Raw genomic sequence first — 24559 nt, forward strand, 5'->3', positions numbered from 1 at the left:
GGTCATGCCTGACTCCGCAAGAACGAAGCCGCCGCAGAGACGAGAACCTGTGTCTGTACTGTGCCAGTACTCAGCACTTCCTTAGAGATTGTCCTCTCCGTCCACCGCGTTCGGGAAACGCTCGCACCTAGTAAACGTGGGAGAGGCGTTGCTAGGTGTGGATTCTTCCTCTCCACGTCTCATCATACCTGTGCAGTTGATCATCTCTTCCAAGTCCTCTTTCTCCGCAACCGCCTTCTTGGATTCCGGTTCAGCAGGCAACTTCATTCACGCCTCCTTGGTTGACAAGTACCGTATTCCAGTAATCCGTCTACCCAAGCCGTTTTTCATCTCTACTGTTAACGGTGAGAGACTCTCTGCCACCGTGCAGTTCCGTACCCAGCCTCTGCAGATGGACATCGGAATATTTCATACCGAGACTTTAGAGTTCTTTGTCCTTCCCTTCTGTTCCTCCGAACTCCTCCTGGGTCTGCCGTGGCTTCAACGTCATAGTCCTGTCCTGAATTGGTCCACCGGTGAGATCCTGCGTTGGGGTTCCTCCTGTTCTGACCGCTGTCTCAAGCCTGCTCTGGTCAAACAGGACCCGCAAGTTTCTCCGCCTCCAGGGCTGCCCAAGCCATACCATTCCTTTGCAGATGTCTTCTGCAAGAAACAAGCTGAGGTTCTTCCTCCTCACCGACCCTATGATTGCCCGATCGACCTGATACCCGGTTCTACTCCACCTCGGGGCAGAATTTATCCTCTCTCACCTCCTGAGACTCTTGCCATGTCTGACTATATACGTGAGAACATACAGAGAGGATTCATAAGAAAATCTTCTTCTCCTGCTGGGGCCGGTTTTTTCTTCGTGACAAAAAAAGACGGCTCCCTCCGCCCCTGCATTGACTACAGAGGTCTTAATAAAATTACCATCAAGAACCGTTACCCTCTGCCTTTAATCTCTGAGTTATTTGATCGTCTCCGAGGGGCAAAGATCTTCACTAAATTGGACCTTCGGGGGGCCTATAATCTGATCCGTATCCGTGAGGGAGACGAATGGAAGACCGCCTTTAACACAAGGGACGGCCATTTTGAGTATTTGGTGATGCCCTTCGGCCTCTGCAACGCACCTGCTGTCTTCCAGGAATTTGTCAATGATATTTTCAGGGACTTACTTTACACCTGCGTGGTCGTATACCTGGATGATATCCTCATCTTCTCCTCCAATTTGGACCAACACCGAGCCCATGTGCGACAAGTCCTTACTCGTCTTAGGAGGAATCGCCTGTACGCTAAACTTGAAAAATGTATTTTTGAACGGACCTCCCTGCCTTTCCTGGGATACATTATCTCAGCCCAAGGACTTCAAATGGACCCAGCCAAGCTCTCTGTGGTTCTGGAGTGGCCACGTCCCTCTGGTCTCCGAGCCATACAAAGATTTCTGGGCTTTGCGAACTACTACAGGCAATTCATCCCTCACTATTCCACTCTGGTAGCTCCTATCGTGGCTCTCACAAGAAAAGGAGCTAACCCCAAATCCTGGCCTTCCCAAGCCGAGGAAGCCTTCCAGTCCCTGAAATCCACCTTTGCCTCTGTACCCGTTCTCTCTAGACCAGATTCCACCAAAACTTTCTCTCTTGAAGTGGATGCCTCCTCGGTGGGAGCCGGAGCTGTCCTCACCCAGAAATCCTCCAGGGGCAAGACTTCAACTTGTGGCTTCTTTTCAAAGACATTCTCTCCCGCAGAGAGAAATTACTCCATTGTGGACAGAGAACTGCTTGCTATTAAATTGGCACTGGAGGAATGGAGACATTTACTCGAGGGCTCCACACATCCTGTGTACATCTTCACAGACCACAAGAACCTGGCTTATCTCCAGTCTGCTCAGAGACTAAATCCCCGTCAGGCCCGTTGGTCTCTGTTCTTCGCCCGCTTTAATTTTGAGATCCATTTCCGTCCGGCTTGTAAGAACATTAGGGCAGATGCTCTGTCTCGCTCCTCTGATGTGGTGGGCGACGAGTTAACACCTCAATATATTATCCCTCCAGAACGCCTTATTACAGTCGCTCCCGTGGACCTGCGCCTTCTTCCTCCTGGCAAATCCTACATACCTCCACGTCAGCGGTTGCGAATTCTCAAGTGGGGCCACGCCTCCCATTTTGCCGGTCATCCGGGGGTGCTAAAATCTCTCCAACTAATCTCCCAAAGGTACTGGTGGCCTTCTTTGGAGAAAGATGTCTCGGACTTCGTCCAGGCCTGTATGATTTGCGCCCGGGATAAAGCGCCTCGCCAGAAACCAACGGGTCTCCTCTTGCCTTTACCTGTTCCTGAAGTTCCCTGGTCTCACATCGCTATGGACTTTATTACAGATCTTCCCTCCTCCCATGGCAAGTCCGTTATTTGGGTCGTGGTGGATCGCTTCTCCAAGATGGCTCACTTTGTACCCCTGCCCGGTCTACCCTCTGCATCCATGTTGGCCAAACAATTTTTCCAGCACATCTTCCGTCTCCATGGCCTTCCCAAACATATTGTCTCGGATCGTGGGGTACAATTCGTCTCCAAATTCTGGAGGGCTCTATGTGCTCAGCTCGGGATCAAATTGGACTTCTCTTCTTCTTACCATCCTCAGTCTAACGGCCAAGTAGAACGGGTGAACCAAATTTTGGGTGACTATCTGCGTCACTTTGTGTCCTCACGCCATGACGACTGGGCTGATCTACTTCCCTGGGCGGAGTTCTCCTACAACTACAAACAATCCTCTGCTTCTAACAAGTCTCCTTTCTTTGTAGTTTTTGGCCGTCATCCTCTTCCACCTCTGCCACAGTCTCCCACTCCTTCTTCTGTACCTGCCGTTGACAGTCTTGTACAGGACTTTTCCTCCATCTGGCGAGAAACCCACGCTGCTCTCCTCAAGGCTTCCGCCCGTATGAAGGTTCAAGCTGATAAGAGACGCAGATCTCCTCCGGAATTTCGCCCGGGTGACAAGGTGTGGCTCTCCTCTAGGTACATCCGATTTAGGGTCCCAAGTTACAAGTTGGGCCCTCGTTTCTTGGGACCCTATAAAATCAAGAGTCGTATCAATCAAGTTTCTTATCAGCTCCATCTTCCTCCCTCCCTCCGAATCCATAACTCCTTCCATGTTTCCCTTCTTAAACCTGCTGTCTTTAACCGTTTTTCTCCCAAGCTTGTTTCTCCCACCCCTGTCGCCGGTACCTCCGATATATTCTCTGTCAAGGAGATCTTGGCGACCAAGATCTCCCGGGGGAAAAATTTTTTTGTGGTCGACTGGGAGGGCTGCGGTCCTGAGGAGAGGTCATGGGAGCCGGAGGAGAACATCCTGGACCGCAGTCTCATCCTCAAGTTCCTCGGTACCAAAAGGAGAGGGAGACCAAAGGGGGGGGGTACTGTTACGCTGAGCGCTTCGGGCCTCCTGCTGGCCTCGGAGCGCTCACAGCGTATGCCTCCAGGCAGCACTCCAGCGTCTCGGCGTGTGCGTCCCCGCTCTCTAGGGCGCGCGCGCGCCGGGACTCTTAGATTCAAAGGGCCAGTGCACCAGTGATTGGTGCCTGGCCTAAAGTGGTTATTAAGGGTTAAGGTTTGTGAGAGGTAGTGCTGACTTAATTAGGCTTCACCTGTGCACTACCCATAAATACCTTCTCCTCCCACAGCTTCCTGCCGGATCTTTGTGCCTTGTGCCTTTGAGAAAGCGTTCCCTGCTGTGTTTGTTTGCTTTGCCTGTTGCCGAACCCGTTGCTACCGACTACTCGCCTTTGAACCTTTGCCGCCTGCCCTGACCTCTGCTACGTCCGACTACGCTCTTGCCTACTCCCTGTGTACCACGCCATATCAGCTGCCAGAGGGGTCGAGTTGTTACTAGGGGACACGACCTGGTAGTTACCGCCGCAGCAAATCCATCCCGCCTTGCGGCGGGCTCTGGTGAAGACCAGTAACTGCTTAGAACCGGTCCTCTAGTACAACCCATGCCATCGACTCTCTGGTCCAGAGGATCCACTACCAGTCCTGCCGGTTCGTGACAATAGAGGGTCCAACACACCATAAAAAAATGGCCTCCAACGTCCCCTATAGCCAAACCAACACACGCGTAGTTAAAGTACAAACCTTCAACCTCCATATAGAGGGTCAAACACACCTAAAAAATTACTGGCCTCCAACCTCCCCTATAACCAGTCCAATACACGCCTAATAAAAGTTCAAACATTCAACCTTCATATAGAGGGTCTAAGACACCTAAAAAGAAAAATACTGGCCTCCAACCTCCCCTATAGCCAGTCCAACACACGCCTAATAAAAGTACAAGCCTTCAACCCCTAAATAGTGGGTCCAACACACATCTAAGATAAAAAAAATACTGGCCTCCAACCTCCCCTATAGCCAGTCCAACACACGCCTAATAAAAGTACAAACCTTCAACCTCTACATAGAGGGTTCAACACACACCTAAAATAAAAAATACTGGTTTCCAACCTCTCCTATAGCCAGTCCAACACACGCCTAAAAAAAGTACAAACCTTCAACCTCCATATAAGAGGGTCCGACACACAACTAAAATAAAAAAACTGGCCCATTCCTGACAATGCTCATCAAACGCACAAACATGAAATATTCCGGACACGATGCCAATAGCTTATAACGCCGCCCAGCGATGTCAATTATTGATAACGCCATCCAGCGATGTCAATCATTGATAACGCCGTCCAGCAATTTAAATTATTGATAACGCTGTCCAGCAATTTAAATTGTTCATAACACCGTCCAGCGATGTAAATTGATAAGGCCGTCCAGCTATGTAAATTGCTGATAATTGATAATACCGTCCAGTGATGTAAATTATTGATAATGCCGTCCAGCGATGTAAATTGTTGATAACGCCATCCAGCCATGCCATTTATAAATAACGCCGTCCAGCGATGGTCCCACAATGTAAATTATTGATAACGCCATCCAGCGATGCCAATTATTGATAACTCTGTAAAGCTATGTAAATTATTGATAACGCTGTCCAGCGATGTCAATTATTGATAACTCCGTAAAGCGATGTAAATTGTTGATAATGCTGTCCAGCGATGTAAATTGTTAAGAACGCCATCCAACAATGTAAATTATTGATAACTCCGTTAAGCGATGCCAATTACTGATAACGCCGTCCAGCGATGTCAATTTTTTATAACGCTGTCCAGCGATGTAAATTTTTTATAACGCTGTCAAGTGATGTAAATTGCTGATAATGCCGTCCAACGATGTAAATTATTGATAACGCCATCCAGCCATGTAAATTTTTCATAAGACCGTCCAGCGATGTAAATTATTGAAAACGCCATCCAGCGATGCCAATTGTTGATAACCCTGTCCAGTGATGTAAATTCATGATAACGTACCGGACTTGAACATTTCACTGTATGTTCGGGTACTGTCCGTTGTTCGGTAACGTGATTTTAATGTTTTGGCGCGGTTTTAATGGCGCGCTTTCAACAGCCAATCAGCAAGCGTTTAACTAGTGTGCCCCAGAAGCCATCACAGCCATGTCTAGTAATGGCATGGCTGTGATAGGCCAGTGCAGCATGTGACCTAGACTCTATATAAGCTGGAGTCACACAGCGCCCTGCGTCACTCTGCTAATACTATACTAGGGAGAGGTTCCTGACTGCTGCTACTGAGGGACAGATAGGACTTAACTATAGGGCGAGGCTGGAGAAATTGCTTGTAGGGAAAGCATAGGAGGAACAATCTGCTTTATCATACAGCAATCTACATTGATTTGATTTTGTGGGGTGCAGTGAACGATGTTTTTGCCAGGAGGGAGAGATAGCAGTTTACTGTAGGGCCAGGCTGGAGAGATTGCTTTTAGGGAAAGCATAGATAGGAACAATCTGCTTTAATCAGACAACGATCTACATTGATTGTATTGTGTGAGGGTGCAGTAAAAACAATCTTTATGCCCTGACCTGAGCCAAGTAAGGGGGAGAAGGGAGAAACAAAAAAACTTTTATCAGTCTGTTAGGTGTGTGGTGCTGCACAACCTCAGTGCATATGTGTGTGCTTAATCTGCATTTAAAAAAGAAAAACATTTTTTCCTTCATATTTAACTTTAAAGACTGTATGTCAGACAGACATTGCTTTTCTAACCTCCTGTTCAAAAAGCACCAATGTGAGGGGAAAATAATTATTTTACAATATTTAGGTAGAAAAATTATATTTCAGTTTTTTATTCATACATTATAGTGAGATACACCCATTGCATACTGTTGTATTGCGCTGTGCAATAAAAAAAAAACTATTTAGGGGACAAAAGAGTTTATTACTTCCCTGTCCGCATATATTACAATGACATACACCCATTGCATACTGTGGTATTGCGCCGTGAAATAAAAAAAACTATTTAGGGGACAAAAGTTTATTGCGGCCCTGTCCGCATATGTTACAGTGAGATACACCCATTGCATACTGTTGAATTGTGCCTTGCAATAAAAAGAAAACAATTTAGGGGACAAAAAAGTTAATTGCGGCCCTGTCTGCATATGTTACAGTGACATAAACCCATTGCGTACTGTTGTATTGCGCTGTGCAATAACATACTATATATATGGATTAAAAAAAAAACATACTATATATATATAGATTAAAAAAAAACATACTATTTATATATGGATTAAAAAAAACATACTATATATATGGATTAAAAAAACATACTATATATATGGATTAAAAAAACAATACTATATATATGGATTGAAAACACATACTATATCTATGGATTAAAAAAAGTGGTTGATCCTCACTTCCAGGAGTTTGGCTTGGCATTTGGAGAAATCCTGGGTATTAGATCTGTTCCAAGATTGCCATACCAAGCCGGCCAGGAAGAAGCTTGGGAACTTGAGCATATCCTAACGCCTGCACTTGTCCACCCCGTTAAACGTGCTTTGGGCGAACAGGTCCTTCTGTCTGTCCTCCGTTAAAAGAGGTATACCTTCTTTCCCCTTTGACAGTTGAGCCGAAGCACACAGACGGGACAGCAGGTAAGAACTCAGCAAGGACAGCAGGGAAGCATTTTGATAGGCATTTACTATGAATGTCATAGTAAACAGGCCTCTCTACTAATCCCATAGAAAACTAAAACTAGCCTTCTCTTTACAAGTGAGTTGTAGGACTGTCTAAACAGGTTCTTTTTAACCCATTGCACAGAGTACTGCAGGTTACAACAAGATGGCAGGGTATTCCCACCCGCCCATACTCAGAGTTCCCTCGTATATCCGCAGCAACCTTTCTGATCAACCCCCTATAATGGAACACTGAGGGAGAGGAGCGGCAAAATCGCTTACCTACTAGCACATTATGATAGGCTTACCTTAAATATCCACTGACAGGGATTCCATCATCACCTGGTTTTCTTTCCAGGTTTGCAAGCTCTGGTCACTTGAATGGCGACAATCCAGCAAAAGAGGTTGGTCTTTGCCTAGAGGAGGTCAGCTTGGCATTTGGAGAAATCCTGGGAAATAGATCTGTCCCAAGATTGCCATACCAAGCCGGCAAGGAAGAAGCTTGGGAACCCAGGATTGTTGATAATGCTGTCCAGCGAAGCCAATTGTTGTTAACGTCGTCCAGCAATGTAAATTATTGATAATTCCCTCCAGCAATGTAAATTTTTGATAATGCCAACCATTATTGCAATTTATTGAAAACGCCGTCTAGAGATGTAAAATGCTAATAACGCTGTCCAGCAATGTAAATTTTTGATAACGGCATCCAAAATTGCTGATAATGCCGTCCGGCGATTTAAACCGATAACGCTGTCTAGCGATGTAAATTCCTGATAACGCCGTCCAGCAATGTAAATGTTTGATAAGGATGTCAAAAGATGTAAATTGCTAATATTGCCGTCCAGCGCTGTAAACCGATAACACTGTCTAGCGATGTAAATTTTTGAAAATGCCGTCCAGTTATGTAAATTGTTGATAACGCCGTCCAGCGATGTAAATTGTTGATAATGCCGTTCATCAATGCCAATTATTGATAACACCGTCCAGCGATGTAAATTATTGATAACGCCCTCCAGTGATATCAATTGTTGATACGCCATCATGCAATGTAAATTGCTGATAACGGCATCCAGTGATGCCAATTATTGATAACGCCATCCAGCGATAAAAACTGTTGATAACGCTGTCCAGCAAAGTAAATTATTGATAATGCCATTCAGCGATATAAATTGTTATTTACGCTGTCCAGCGATGAAAATTGTTTATAACGCCGTCCAGCGATGCCAATTATCGGTAACGCCGTCCAGCGATGTAAATTATTGATAACGCCGTCCAGCGATGCCAATTGTTGATAACCCTGTCCAGTGATGTAAATTCATGATAACTAGGGTTGAGCGATCCCAGACTGTATTGTTTGTACCGGACTTTTGGGTATTCAGTACCCGGACCCGAACATTTCACTGTATGTTCGGGTACTGTCTGTTGTTCGGTAACATGATTTTAATGTTTTGGCGCGGTTTTAATGGTGCGCTTTCAACAGCCAATCCACAAGCGTTTAACTAGTGTGCCCTAGAATCCATCACAGCCATGTCTAGTAATGGTATTGCTGTGATAGGCTAGTGCAGCATGTGACCCAGACTCTATATAAGCTGGAGTCACACAGTGCCCTGCGTCACTCTGCTAATACTATACTAGGGAGAGGTTCCTGACTGCTGCTGCTGAGGGACAGATAGGACTTTACTATAGGGCGAGGCTGGAGAAATTGCTTGTAGGGAAAGCATAGGAGGAACAATCTGCTTTATCATACAGCGATCTACATTGATTTGATTTTGTGGGATGCAGTGAACGATGTTTTTGCCAGGAGGGAGAGATAGCAGTTTACTGTAGGGCCAGACTGGAGAGATTGCTTTTAGGGAAAGCATAGATAGGAACAATCTGCTTTAATCAGACATCGATCTACATTGATTGTATTGTGTGGGGGTGCAGTAGAACAATCTTTATGCCCTGACCTGAGCCAAGTGAGGAGGAGAAGGGAGAAACAAAAAAACTTTTATCAGTCTGTTAGGCATGCGGTGCTGCACATTTCATGCAACCTCAGTGCATATGTGTGTGCTTAATCTGCATTTAAAAAAGAAAAAAACATTTTTTCCTTCATATTTAACTTTAAAGACTGTATGTCAGACAGACATTGCTTTTCTAACCTCCTGTTCAAAAAGCACCAATGTGAGGGGAAAATAATTATTTTACAGTATATAGGGTAGAAAAATTATATTTCAGTTTTTTATTCATACATTATAGTGAGATACACCCATTGCATACTGTTGTATTGCGCCGTGCAATAAGAAAAACTATTTAGGGGACAAAAGTTTATTGCGGCTCTGTCCGCATATGTTACAGTGAGATACACCCATTGCATACTGTTGAATTGCGCCTTGCAATAAAAAGGAAACGATTTAGGGGACAAAAAAAGTTAATTGCGGCCCTGTCTGCATATGTTACAGTGACATAAACCCATTGCGTACTGTTGTATTGTGCCTTGCAATAACATACTATATATATATGGATTAAGAAAAACATACTATATATATATGGATTAAAAAAAAACATACTGTGTATGTATATATATATATATATATATATATATATATATATATATATGTATTAAATAAAAACATGCTATGTATATATAGATTAAAAAAAGCATACTATATATATATGGATTAAAAAAATAAATACTATATATATATAGATTAAAAAAAACATACTATATATATAGATTAAAAAAAAACATACTATATATATGGATTAAAAAAACATACTAGGGGGCGTGGCTAAGCCATGGCGGAGTAGAGACACACATCTACTGAGCTCCCGGCTCTCTTTCCGGCCCTAACCTAACCGGTATGTCTGGAACGCCATAGCGGACATGACTCTGACTAAGAAGCGCAAAACCAAAGGCTCAGCTCAGAGAACTAGATCAGGCAGATCCGAAGGGTAGATCTCACAGTTTTTTCCAGCTACAGCCCCAGGCTCGTCAGGCTCCAAGATGGCTGCACGGCGTGGTCTGCAGACTATAGCGGCGGACCCGGCTTGCAATGTGAGTTCCCTCACAGGAGCCCTGGCCATGTCGGAGATACATGAGGCACACCCAGACAGCCTGGCAGACCCCAGGATAGGGGAAGGTGTCCTGTCACTAAGGGCGGACGCCGAACTAAGAGCCCTCTTGCAAGCTTTGCCTACTAAGGCAGACATTGCGGCAATGGTGGCCCGGATGGAGGAAAAACAGCAAGCCGCCATCGCAGAAGTGAGAGACGAGATGCAGGCGGTAACACAGAGGATGTCGGCGGGTGAATCTACTCTTACCTCTCTGGAAAGGCGAGTGGGGGATTTGGAAATCCACACCAAGACACATTGGGAGGCGGAGATATCATTGCAGCTTCGCATGGAGGAGCTGGAGGACAGAAGCCGAAGAAATAATGTGCGGGTGAGAGGTCTTCCGGAGGCTATAAATTCGGAAAACCTGGCGGACACTGTAAAAGGCATATTCAAGATAGTCCTAGGCGAACGGTATCCTGCCAGACTTCAGTTAGACAGGGTCCATCGAGCCCCTGGCCCCCGACTCATCGACTCTGATAGATCAAGAGATGTGGTTTGCCGGATTCATCACTTTACGGACAAAGAGCTGATACTACGCGGTGCTTGGGATAAAGGTACTGTAGACTTTGAGGGAGCACCTATTAAAATTCTCCCTGACTTGTCTAAAGCCACACTGCAGAGGAGGGCTATATTAAGGCCCATTCTTGACAAGGCCAGACAGTTAGGTTTGACTTATCACTGGGGGTAATTTCTTTAATTTTTTTTTAATACACATTCATTTGGAAGGCTGGGCGAGACCGGGTGCCCTGGCCCGCGCCCAGCAGGGCGTGCGGGGGGCTCACATATGGGAAGCGGCACCCGATCACCCATGGTATGGGTGGACCCAGTTTTGTATGAACTTTTCCCTACTCATTCTGGAAGTTAGAAGATTAACCGCATACGGAATGACTTTTGATGACCTTAATTGGTGGGGTATTTAAATGGTGGGGTACTTTCAGATAGGGAGAGTGGAGAGGGGGAGGGAGAGGGGAGGGGAAGGGAAAGAGATACTTTTAGAGAAAGAGGGGGAGAGAGGTTTACCACCTCTATTTTTCTTTTAGTGGGTGAGAAGGCCCTTTTTTTTTTGGTATATATAGCCCTTCTTTTTTTTTTTTTTATTTTAGGGGCATGACGTTTGACACCCTCCCCTTCCTCTTTCCTATACCCATGAGAGTTTGGGAGAGGGGGAGGCAGGGGAGAGGTTTGTTTTTGACCCGAGAGGGGATTTACTCCCTTTTTTTTTTTTTCTCTTCTCTTTTTTTTTGTTTTTGAAAGAAGCAGTTATAAGAAGTCGGTCAAGGGCCTACAGTTTTCAATGTTAATACAGTCAGGACTCAGAGTGGTGTCCTTTTGTCTTAGGCTGGGGGGGCTGGAGAGGATCCGGGAGAGAGGTGTTCCTATTTTTTTCTTTTACCTTTTTTTTTTTTTTTTGTGTTATCCGTCCATGTTTTGGATCATTGCCCCATTTAGGCCAGTACACTGAGGGGTGACTCTAGTCACATAGTGTACATGGGAATTGTCCCTGTTAGTGATAGGGGGATTTGTACCGGGGGAGCAGGGTAGTAAGGGTCTGCCCTGTCTTGCTCAGGTGTGGGGGGTATCTGTGTGAGGTTCTGTTTTTGTCTGAATTTTTCTTTTTCTTTTTTCTTTTTTTTTTTCTCTCTCTCTCTTTCTTTCTTTTTCCCTCCCTCCTCCCCTCTTTTATCCCGTCTTGGGGATGGAGGACCTTACCATCTTTTCCTTGAACGCAAGGGGTCTTAATATACCAGAAAAGAGGAGGATGTTGCTTAATGACCTCAGGCGATCAAGAGTGGATGTTGCATTTATTCAGGAGACCCACTTCAGGGGGGATAGAGTTCCCAGGCTCACGAATAGATGCTATAATATAGCTTATCACTCAACCAACGCGGAGGCAAAGTCTCAAGGAGTGACTATTTTGGTATCCACCAAAATTCCATGGAATTTGAATGATATTTTGTCCGATCCAGAGGGACGATACTGGTTTGTGAGAGGGAAGGTTGGAGACATACAGTTCACATTCGCAACGTTATATGCACCAAATGATCGTCAAGCAGAGTTCCTCATGAGAGTGACTAAACTGCTCTTGGAGTTTATGGAAGGACAGCTTATTTTGGGCGGGGATTTTAATGTCCCACTGCTAGCGCGTTTGGATGCTTCTGCAGGTAGATCGGCTATCTTGCCGTCTGCGTGTAAAAGTATCGCACGAACGTTCTACAATGCTCAATGGATAGACGTATGGCGTTTGATGCACCCATCGGAGAGGGATTATACATTTTATTCATCTCCCCATAAGTGCTATTCACGGATTGACTATTTTTTGATTCCGCACAGACAGCTTCATGCGATCAAGACATCATCAATAGGTGATATAACATGGTCAGACCATGCGCCAGTAATGATCACTTACTCTGTATCAGACCAAGCCGTTACCTGTCAACGCTTTTGGAGGCTGAACGAGACTCTCCTACAGATCCCTGAGGTCTTGACAGAGATTTCGGCGGAATTACAGGATTATTTCCAGAGGAATGATCTGGAGGAATGTGGGATAGGGAACATCTGGGAGGCCCATAAATCGGTTTTGAGGGGGCTTTTTATTAAACAGGGGTCCAGACTCAAAAAAGAACGTGACAAACACTTAACGCAGCTTTTAGACACACTTCGTCAGTTAGAGTCGCAATATAGACATTCTACGATGCCTATATTGGAGACGGAGCTTACACGAACACGTCAACAAATAACCGATATTCTCCTGTATAGAGCCAAAGCGGCTCTACAGAGGAGTCGAGCCCGGGGATATGAATATGGGGATAAATGTGGGAAACTCTTGGCACACTCTGTGAAAGATCTGAAACTCTCAACTTATGTCCCTAATATTGCCTCAACGCAAGGCCATACGTTGACTTCCCCTAAACAGATTGTGGGAGAGTTTGCCCAATTTTACTCCTCGTTGTATTCGTTGAAGGAGACCGACTCCTCTATTGCGGGATGGAGGAATATTTGGAAAGGTCTCGGCTCCCTACACTATCCAGTGAAATCAGAGAGCAGTTGGATGAACCGATTTCATTATTAGAGGTCCAACAGACTATAGGTGCTATGAAGTTGAAAAAGGCTCCTGGGCCGGATGGATTCACACTCCTATATTTTCAAGTATTCCTCTCTATTTTGGGCCCGTACCTGGTCAGACTGTATAATTCGGTAAGGGAGGGTTTTAATATGCTTAGAGACACATTAGCGGCACATATTACCATTCTATTAAAAGAAGGGAAGGATCCTACATTATGTGGAAGTTACAGGCCCATTTCTTTACTTAACATTGATTTGAAAATGTTTACAAAAATTTTAGCTAATCGCTTAGCCCCACATCTTATTGACCTTATTCATCTTGACCAAGTGGGTTTTGTCCCTGGCCGGGAGGCTAGGGACAACACCACTAAAGTGTTAAATCTGATCCATGTGGCTAACACTTCCCAAATACCGAGTGTTTTTATTAACACTGACGCGGAAAAAGCCTTTGATAGGGTGAATTGGCGCTTCATGTTTGCGGTTCTTAGATACATAGGCTTGGGAAGCAATATGATGCGATGGATCACTAATGTATACTCAACCCCTACAGCACAAGTTAAGGTGAACGGTCTACTATCTGAACCTTTCTCTATTAATAATGGCACGAGACAGGGCTGTCCCTTGTCTCCCCTTTTATTTGCTCTCTCGTTGGAACCTTTCCTTTGTACTGTATGCCAAAACCCAGACATACAGGGAGTGAGGATTGGCGGAAGCCAACATAAGATATCAGCCTATGCTGATGATCTTATGTTTTCGGTGACGAACCCCTCCCTCTCCCTTCCGAGTTTATTGCGGGAATTGACCAGGTACGGATCTCTCTCAAATTTTAAAATTAATTTTAATAAATCAGAGGCAATGGGAGTGGGGGTCCGTTCGCACAACCTACGTACCCTTCAAACGAGTTTTGGTTTTCGATGAACAGACAGGGCCTTAAGATATTTAGGTACTTTAATTCCATCTTGTCTATCTAAGGTCTATGACCTGAATTTCCCTTCCTTGATTGGGGAGACACGTTCTCTTCTGGACAAGTGGCAGAGGGGCCTACACTCATGGTTTGGCAGGTGTAACCTGCTAAAAATGAGTATACTACCCAAACATCTTTACTTGTTGAGGGCCCTTCCGGTAAGGCCACCTGCCAGGTACTTTCACTCGATCCACTCCCTTTTCACTAAATTTGTGTGGGCACAGAAAAGACCTCGCCTTGCACGGGCGCAATTGATTCGACCAAGAGCATTTGGCAGTTTAGCTTTACCGGATATTCAGAAGTATTTCCAAGCAGTCCACTTTGGCAGAGTGGTTGATTGGTGTCGACATCGGGCATCTAAACTGTGGATTGACATAGAGCAAGCACAGACGAATATTCCTTTGAGGGGTGCGCTATGGTGTTATACAGACTTACCTTCGCAGCTGCGCTTACATCCTCTTATGGGTACAACATTACGAACATGTAATCTGGTTATGACACGGCACTCTCTTTCCCCCTCCGGTTCCCCACTAATGCCAGTAATTGGAAATCCGCGGTTTGTACCGGGTCTGGTCTCACCAGATCTAGTGGCACTGGGAGTTTCTGGATATACACGGGTGGCCCAGTTTCTGGTGTCGGATAGATGGCCATCACTGGAGAATTTAACAAACATGGATGGACATTTTAGACTGATGTTTTGGTCAGCTCTACAACTTCATCATTTCTTACACACACTGTCGAATCCAGCAGATTTTGCAAGAAGTTTGACGAAATTTGAAGAGTATTGTTTGAAAGAGGGGGTCCTGTCACATACGCTTTCTTTACTTTACAGTCTACTAACGATCCCGATAGATGACCCTCCCCTGCCGTGTTTGACTAAATGGGCATCTGATTTGCAACGTACCTTTACACCACGACAAATACAAAATATTATCTCACTTTCTTTTAAATCGTCTATCTGCACCAAAATTCAAGAGACTAATTTCAAGTTGATGTCTAGGTGGTACTATACAATTGTTGGCGGTGTGGGGGGGGGAGATGCAACGCTGCTACATATTTTTTGGTCTTGCCCCAAACTTTTAGTATATTGGTCTGAAATTAGAGTTATTGTCCAAAAATTTACGGAATACTTTATCCAAGAGGAACCAGCTTTTTTTTGCTCCACCTTTCAGACATTCCTGTGCAGAGATACGAGAAATCGGTGGTGCGACATTTGGTTAATGCAGCGAAGGCGTGTATTCCGGTATTATGGAAAAGTCCCTGCCCCCCGACGGTAAAAGAGTGGGTGCGGAGGGTAGAGGCCATTAATAAGATGGAGGATTTAGTGTTAACATCACAGGGCAAACGAGAATTATACCACGAGACCTGGGAACAATGGAATACGTATATCCTGTCTGATGAGGGTATATCTTTGTTGCTCTCATAGATGGTGAAGTAGCCTACTTTGTTGGAGAGGGGGGGGAGGGGAGGGGAGAAGGAGAGAGAATTCCTTTTTTTTTTTTGTTTTGTTTTCTGCTGTATGTCTGTCTTGTTGTTTGTTAGTTCATTTTGGGCAATAAATGGGGCAATCTGGAATGGACGGGTAATGTGAGAGTTTACTTAATTGTCAGTTGAGATATATGTTGTAGGAAGGTGTTTAATTTTAGGGGATCCTCTTGTAGAGGTACAAGGAGGGTTCCGTGACGACCTGAATTCCTTTTTGCCTTTTTCTTTTTGCTGATTAATTAAATATTGAGTGTATTATGATAATTTGTTTGGCATGTATGTAATTGAGGTTCTAATGTATGCCTTTTTGTGTTTGGTTTATGTTTTTCTTTAAAAAAGTAAATAAAAATTATATTTAAAAAAAAAAAACATACTATATGTATGGATTAAAAAAAGTGGTTGATCCTCACTTCCAGGAGTTCGGCTTGGCATTTGGAGAAATCCTGGGAATTAGATCTGTTCCAAGATTGCCATACCAAGCCGGCCAGGAAGAAGCTTGGGAACCCATGATCTGGGTAGATCAGAGCTCCCGTTCTGGACTACTATAAATACCTCCTTACCCCCCAATACCCACACACACTTATAACTATATAATAAACACGCTACTCAACTTGGAGTAAAAATGGCCGACATGGCCTTTTATTTAATAACAAAATATAAAACACTGAAATAACAATATAACAATAACCCAGATACTCATGTTTGTAGGTCCTTGACAGTACCATATAAACCAACTTCTGTGTCTGGGTCACCATTTGGCTTAGTCACTTCCCCAGCCACTAAGCACCACCTCGGAGACTAACACAGCCGACCTCAGACACCCACCTGTACCAATTAGAGGACGCCATAACTCGGATGGGTCCCCACCATTTTTCCCAAAAAAACTGTTTGATGAACCCCTGTCAAGGACCCCAAACCGCCACAGCGCCACAAGTGTGAGACCTTACACTTGTGCGCCCCTCCACACCCGAAAGGCCCGGTGAATCCCGTCCTGCAAACCCAAAAACCACAAGTCAGTGCCAATGGCATTGAGATGAACCCCATCCCCGCAAAGGAATTGCCACGTATCTCTTTCCAGCTCCAAATGCCGCACCACCAGGCCACCATTCCTACTGACGAACCTCCCCACCTCCTTGTTCACCTTGATCCGGGCCTTGTTGAGTTTGTCGACTGACCGAGCCGACCGCCACGAAGTGTGGGCCACTATGTCAGACCACACTACAAACATATCCAGGAAGGAAGTGTGAAGTTTCAAAAAATCAAACTTCACATCCCGTATCAGCTCACGCATGGAGCAGAGACCCAAATCATTCCCGCCCACGTGTAAAACGAGGACATCTGGGGCCCTGTCCAACCTGGCAAAGCGGGAGACTTCCGGCAGGCACGACCTTGCTCCACAGCATGCCAGGCACACCTATCCACCTAACCCTGCCATCCTCTCGGGGCAAGCCCAATTGTCTACCATTAGGCCTAACCTCCGCCCGCCTGGCCCCCAAGAAGACATAAGAATGGCCAAGGATCCAGATCAGGCACTGCCAGACACCTGCAAAAGAAAAACACAGTGCACCCTACACCCATAACACACTTACAGACAACAAACGATACAAGAAAATCACAAAGAAAAACAGACACAGCAAGGCCCCCCCTTTTCGGAGGCTACTACACCAGGTGGGGCCTAACGTAAGATCGAAACTTTTGTGACTCCCAACGCCCAATGCGCATGACCACGTCTTCCCCCAAACCCCAACAGGCCGCCTCCGTGGCCGCTCGATGCGAAAAGAATGTGAAGCATAAGCCGCCGGGTCGAAGCCCCCGGCCAGCAAACACTTCCTGAAAACCGCCACAAATTGAAACCTGGACAGTCAAGAACCGTCCAAATGAACCAACAATGCGCCACCGACAGCAGGCCGAACCTGAAGGAAACGATCCAAAGACACCACCGGGCAAACATCAGCGCCGTTGCCCCGAAACAGCTCCACCCACTTACTTCTGCCCTGTTGGTCCGTTTTGGACCTCCAGAGACGAATCCGAACCGAGGATGCAGTGCGCACGACGTCCTCCATCAAAAGCCCCCCAGCCACCCGCGTCGATGGACTAACTAGTGCTCCAATCCGGAAGGCCCCAAAGAAAGCCAACAGGAAGGCCGCCCTGAACAGCAAGCCCTCATAAGACGACGAGCAAATGGAGCTCAGTCTCCCCAAAATGACACCCAGCGACTGCCGAATCAGGCTCCTCCAAGGGGACCCTCTACAAATCCCACGGACAGGGAATCCCATGCTGCTCCGCTGCCGGCGCCAACACGCAAAACTCGGTCCACTGGAAACGAGACAAAGCATCGGCCATCTTGTTAGAAACACCCGGAATATGCACAGCATAAATAAACACATTGAAACGCAGACACAACAGAACCAGATGGCGCAACAGGCTAACCACCGGGGGGGAAGAGGCCGAGATGTTATTGATTGCTTCCACCACACCCATATTGTCGCAATGAAAATACACCTTTTTGTTGCCAAAGCCCGCCCCCCACAGGGCTACTGAAACCACGATAGGAAACAACTCCAACAACACCAAGTTACGCAGGAAACCTGCCGCCTCCCAGGACTCCGGCCATGGCTCCGCGCTCCAGTGTCCCTAAAAGAATGCCCCATAACCCGCAGATCCAGCTGCGTCCATAAATAGGGCCAAGTCCCCGTTGCTAAACGGACCGTCCATCCATAACGAGCAGCCATTATAAGACTCCAGAAAAACATCCCAAATTCTCAGATCCGCCCGAAGCCCCCTAGTAAGCCTCACAGAATGCCCGGGGGCCCGGACCCCTGACGTGGCCGCAGCCAAACGGCGACAAAAAATGCGCCCCATGGGAATTATTCTACACGCAAAGTTCAACTTACGGAGTAACGACTGCAACTCCCGCAGCGTGATCCTGCAACGTCCGCTCGTATTCCTAACCTCCTCCCTCAACAGCACCAACTTGTCCAATGGCAACCTGCACTCCATGGCCAGAGAGTCAATCGTAATGCCCAGGAAAACCAATTCCGTCACAGGGCCCTCTGTCTTGTCAGGAGCCAAAGGAACCCCAAAACAGTCCGCGATGTGTTGCAGCGTCCCCAGGAGGACCGCACAGGTCCTCGAGCCCGAGGGCCCTATGCATAAAAAGTCATCCAAATAATGGATGATGGAGATGACATCCAACACATCCCGAACCACCCACTCCAGAAAGGAAGAAAAGGTTTCAAATAAGGCACACGAAATGGAACAGCCCATTGGCAAGCAGCGATCCACAAAATAGGACCCCTGCCAACGGCACCCCAACAAGTGCATACTATCGGGATTAACCGGTAGCAAGCGAAAGGCCGCTTCCACGTCGGCCTTAGCCAACAGAGCCCCCCTGCCATATTTCTGAACCCAAGAAATGGCCGCATCAAATGACGTATAGGTAACCGTACACGCCCGCGGGTCAATACCATCGTTAACGGAGCCACCCCGCGGATACGACAGATGGTGAATCAGGCAAAACTTGCCCGGTTCTTTCTTTGGCACCACCCCCAACGGAGAAACCACCAGCCCTGGCAGCAGGGGCGAAGCAAAAGGCCCGCTCATCCTGCCCAACGCCACTTCCTTAGCCAGCTTCTCAGCCACCACCTCCGGGTAAAGTCGGGTAGAACGCACATAGCCCGCCAAGGGCGGAATCCTCCCCAAGGAACACGGAATGCTAAAACCCTCCCGTAAACCCACTTCAAGACGGCCAGCCGCCTCGCGATCGGGATACCTATTTAAGAACGGGGCCATCCTTGCCACCCTCACCAGAGTCATCCCTCTTGCCAGCGACCTCCCCACCGCGCCCTTTTCCCCGTTTGAAGCAACGGGACAGGGGATGACCGCCTCCACATCCTTAACATTCGTGTTTAAAATGACAGGAGCCCCCAAACTTGCACGTGCCCTCGTTGAACTGCCAACAGACCCCCTTCTTCTTATCGGCTGATGAACCCGAGGTCGAAGTGCCGCCGCCCCCCCCCTGGAAAAAACTGACCCCCTGCCTGGGCAACGTCATCAACTTCATCCAAAGGCTGATATCCTTATGATCCCACCGGATGGAGGGCCGAACCGCATTACGCTGACGAAATTGTTCATCGTAACGCAACCACGCCACCCCTCTGTACACCGGGTGGGCTTCTCCAAACGCATCGAGGTAACAGAACAACGGCGAGCAATTCTCGGGCGCTTTCTCCCCAATAAAGCTTGCCAAAATCGCAAAAGCCTGCAACCAATTGGCAAACATACACGGGATCAGGCGATACCGCCTCTTCTCTTCTTCCTCCTTCTTGCTCTCGTCCGGCTTCACCCTATACAGGTTAAACTTCTCCAACGGGAGCAGGGAAAAAAATTCGACATAGTCACCTTTCCAGATCTTGTCGCGAACTTCAGGCTTAAGGTGAGCCCCCAACGGTCCCTCGAAGCAGACGTACACCTCGCACTTCGCCGCGTCCGCCAACCTTACCTTGTCACCGTCCTTGGTCTCCTCCCCGGACTTGTCCACCACAGCTGCAACCGGAGCCAGCGATGCCTCCTCCGTCTGCGTGCCCACCACCATCACCCCTGCCTGGGCTCCCGCCACTGCCGACCCCTGACCCGTTCGGGAGCCCCCCACCGCTACCCCCTGTCCCAGAGGGGCCCACGCCGTCACCGGGGGAGGGGCCGCCAGAGCACCAGCCTCCAGCCGCTGCAGCAAGTCCCGCAGGCTCCCTAAAACCTCCAGACCATCACGGGCGGAAACATCCCCCTCAACACCCCGGACCAACCCCCCACCCCCCGGGCCAGACAATACATCAGACACCACAGAAGAAGAAAGCACAGACACAGAGCACTCACCAGGCTGCCCAGGGCTGGAAGGCCCCCCAGCCGCCACTCTGGCATCCCCCGCCATGACAGGAACAGCATCCACCACTTCTCTGTCCTCCGAGCTGCTGACCTCTCCTTCCGAACGGACGACCTCTGGATTGTGGACCGGAACCTCTGCCGACGCCGGCTTCCCCCTCCTCTGGACGGATCTCCTCTTCACAGACAGCCTGGAGCTCAATCCTGTGGAAGCAGGCTGCTGCAGACGTGGTCCCTTTAAGCCGAAGCCGCGCCTCCCGGTGACGTCATCAGCGCGTGCCCTACTCTCCTCCACATCCACCGCTCTCCCAGGCCTAGGAGCAGGCCTGGAGGTCCTCAATGCCGGCTGCAGGGTACCCGATCGGCTCCCCCCGCTCACTCGATGTCCCACACGATCAGGGATGGGGCCCCCGGCCGCACCAGGCCGCAGGCCGGCACCTGCAGCACCATCTCTCCCCCGCCGAGCAGGTGTCCCGACTGGAACATCGCCAGGGACACCCGCCGCACCGTCCGGATGCAAGTTGATGGAGGAAGGGACCCGGGCTGTAGCAAGGTGAGTGTCCCTCCCCCATGGGCTCCGTCCAGAAAGGGGATTCCTCCCAGCTTCCCCTCCCGCAGAAGCAGGCACACGCTTCGCAGGGGGGCTGAAGGGTCCCTATTGGGGCTCCCATGGCGACGCTGAGCCCTGGGGGCCCGATCCGGGCTAAAGCGCTCCGGAGGCCTGGACCTCCGAGCATGTGTGGAGGAAGGCCTCAATTGCGAAGGGCCCTCCCCGGCCCCCTGCAGGGTGCTGGCCACCTGTCCCTGCACCCAGTCTGAGCCATGCACCGCAGCAAAATCCCTGAGACGGGACAGCAGGTCATCTAACTCACTCATCTCCCTCTCTATTTGCAGATCCAAGCAGAGACGCAGCAGCCGGACACACAGACTTTCTTCCACGCTTTCTCCTTCAAGATTGACCTGACCCCTCCTACCCTGAACCTATATTTTAACATTTCCACCTCCTGCCTGGACAACTGACCAATAAGGTAAGAACCCCCTAACAGATCACCTACTTTTATCTCCCACTTGACCTTTTATGCACGATTCCCCTTTCACCCAGTCATGTATGCCCTCTGCTTAGTCCTTTTCTCCTAGCCAGACCAACACACGCGTAGTAAAAGTACAAACCTTCAACCTCCATATAGAGGGTCAAACACACCTAAAAAATTACTGGCCTCCAACCTCCCCTATAACCAGTCCAACACACGCCTAATAAAAGTTCAAACATTCAACCTTCATATAGAGGGTCTAAGACACCTAAAAAGAAAAACACTGGCCTCCAACCTCCCCTATAGCCAGTCCAACACACGCCTAATAAAAGTACAAACCTTTAACCTCTACATAGAGGGTTCAAAACACACCTAAAATAAAAAATACTGGTGTCAAACCTCTCCTATAGCCAGTCCAACACACGCCTAATAAAAGTACAAACCTTCAACCTCCATATAAGAGGGTCCGACACAACCTAAAATAAAAAAACTGGCCCATTTCTGACAATGCTCATCAAATGCATAAACATGAAATATTCTGGGCACGATGCCAATAGCTTATAATGCCGCCCAGCGATGTCAATTATTGATAACGCCATCCAGCAATTTAAATTATTGATAACACCATCCAGCATTGTAAATTGATAAGGCCGTCCAGCTATGTAAATTGCTGATAATGCCGTCCAGTGATGTAAATTGTTGATAATGCCATCCAGCGATGTAAATTGTTGATAACGCCATCCAGCGATGCCATTTATAAATAACGCCGTCCAGCGATGGTCCCACAATGTAAATTATTGATAGCGCCATCCAGCGATGCCAATTATTGATAACTCTGTAAAGCTATGTAAATTATTGATAACGCCGTCCAGCGATGTCAATTATTGATAACTCTGTAAAGCGATGTAAATTGTTAAGAACGCCATCCAGCGATGTAAATTATTGATAACTCCGTTAAGCGATGCCAATTACTGATAACGCCGTCCAGCGATGTAAATTTTTTATAAAGCCGTCCAGCGATGTAAATTTTTTATAACGCCGTCAAGTGATGTAAATTGCTGATAATGCCGTCCAGCGATGTAAATTATTGATAACGCCGTCCAGCGATGCCAATTGTTGATAACCCTGTCACGTGATGTAAATTCATGATAACGTACCGGACTCGAACATTTCACTGTATGTTCGGGTACTGTCCGTTGTTCGGTAACGTGATTTTAATGTTTTGGCGCGGTTTTAATGGCGCGCTTTCAACAGCCAATCAGCAAGCGTTTAACTAGTGTGCCCTAGAAGCCATCACAGCCATGTCTAGTAATGGTATGGCTGTGATAGGCCAGTGCAGCATGTGACCCAGACTCTATATAAGCTGGAGTCACACAGTGCCCTGCGTCACTCTGCTAATACTATACTAGGGAGAGGTTCCTGACTGCTGCTGCAGAGGGACGGATAGGACTTTACTATAGGGCGAGGCTGGAGAAACTGCTTGTAGGGAAAGCATAGGAGGAACAATCTGCTATATCATACAGCGATCTACATTGATTTGATTTTGTGGGATGCAGTGAACGATGTTTTTGCCAGGAGGGAGAGATACATTTTTTTTCCTTCATATTTAACTTTAAAGACTGTATGTCAGACAGACATTTCTTTTCTAACCTCCTGTTCAAAAAGCACCAATGTGAGGGGAAAATAATTATTTTACAGTATTTAGGTAGCAAAATTATATTTGAGTTTTTTATTCATACATTATAGTGAGATACACCCACTGCATACTGTTGTATTGCACTGTGCAATAAAAAAAACTATTTAGGGGACAAAAGAGTTCATTACTGCCCTGTCCGCATATATTACAGTGACATACATCTATTGCATACTGTGGTATTGTGCCGTGCAATAAAAAAACTATTTAGGGGACAAAAGTTTATTGCGGCCCTGTCCGCATATGTTACAGTGAGATACACCCATTGCATACTGTTGAATTGCGCCTTGCAATAAAAAGAAAATGATTTAGGGGACAAAAAAAAGTTAATTGCGGCCCTGTCTGCATATATTACAGTGACATAAACCCATTGCGTACTGTTGTTTTGCGCCGTGCAATAACATACTATATATATATATATATATATATATATATATATATATATATATATATATATGGATTAAAAAAAATAACATACTATATATATATATATATATATGGATTAAAAAAAACATACTATATATATGGATTAAAAAAACATACTATATATATGGATTAAAAAAAACATACTATATGCATGGATTAAAAAAACAATACTATATCTATGGATTAAAAACACATACTATATCTATGGATTAAAAAAAAGTGGTTGATCCTCACTTCCAGGAGTTCGGCTTGGCATTTGGAGAAATCCTGGGAATTAGATCTGTTCCAAGATTGCCATACCAAGCCGGCCAGGAAGAAGCTTGGGAACTTGAGCATATCCTAACGCCTGCACTTGTCCACCCCGTTAAACGTGCTTTGGGCGAACAGGTCCTTCTGTCTGTCCTCCGTTAAAAGAGGTATACCTTCTTTCCCCTTTGACAGTTGAGCCGAAGCACACAGACGGGACAGCAGGTAAGAACTCAGCAAGGACAGCAGGGAAGCATTTTGATAGGCATTTACTATGAATGTCATAGTAAACAGGCCTCTCTACTAATCCCATAGAAAACTAAAACTAGCCTTCTCTTTACAAGTGAGTTGTAGGACTGTCTAAACAGGTTCTTTTTAACCCATTGCACAGAGTACTGCAGGTTACAACAAGATGGCAGGGTATTCCCACCCGCCCATACTCAGAGTTCCCTCGTATATCCACAGCAACCTTTCTGATCAACCCCCTATAATGAAACACTGATGGAGAGGAGCGGAAAAATCGCATACCTACTAGCACATTATGATAGGCTTACCTTAAATATCCACTGACAGGGATTCCATCGTCACCTGGTTTTCTTTCCAGGTTTGCAAGCTCTGGTCACTTGAATGGCGACAATCCAGC

The 24559-nt window shown here is 46.8% G+C and overlaps 1 protein-coding gene across 1 annotated transcript; it reads right to left on the minus strand.

Annotated features, from left to right (window-relative positions):
* Positions 1-17866: 17866 nt before the first annotated feature.
* Positions 17867-19434, minus strand: LOC309550990 (uncharacterized protein; the record flags this gene model as incomplete). The annotated part of the gene is made up of 2 exons (XM_082251410.1): positions 17867-17958; positions 18537-19434. 2 exons carry the CDS (start codon positions 19432-19434, stop codon positions 17867-17869), a joined length of 990 nt encoding a protein of 329 aa, XP_082107536.1.
* Positions 19435-24559: the final 5125 nt, after the last annotated feature.

Source organism: Pelophylax lessonae (assembly GCF_965119305.1).
Source record: "Pelophylax lessonae genome assembly, chromosome: 1".
NCBI lineage: Eukaryota > Metazoa > Chordata > Amphibia > Anura > Ranidae > Pelophylax > Pelophylax lessonae.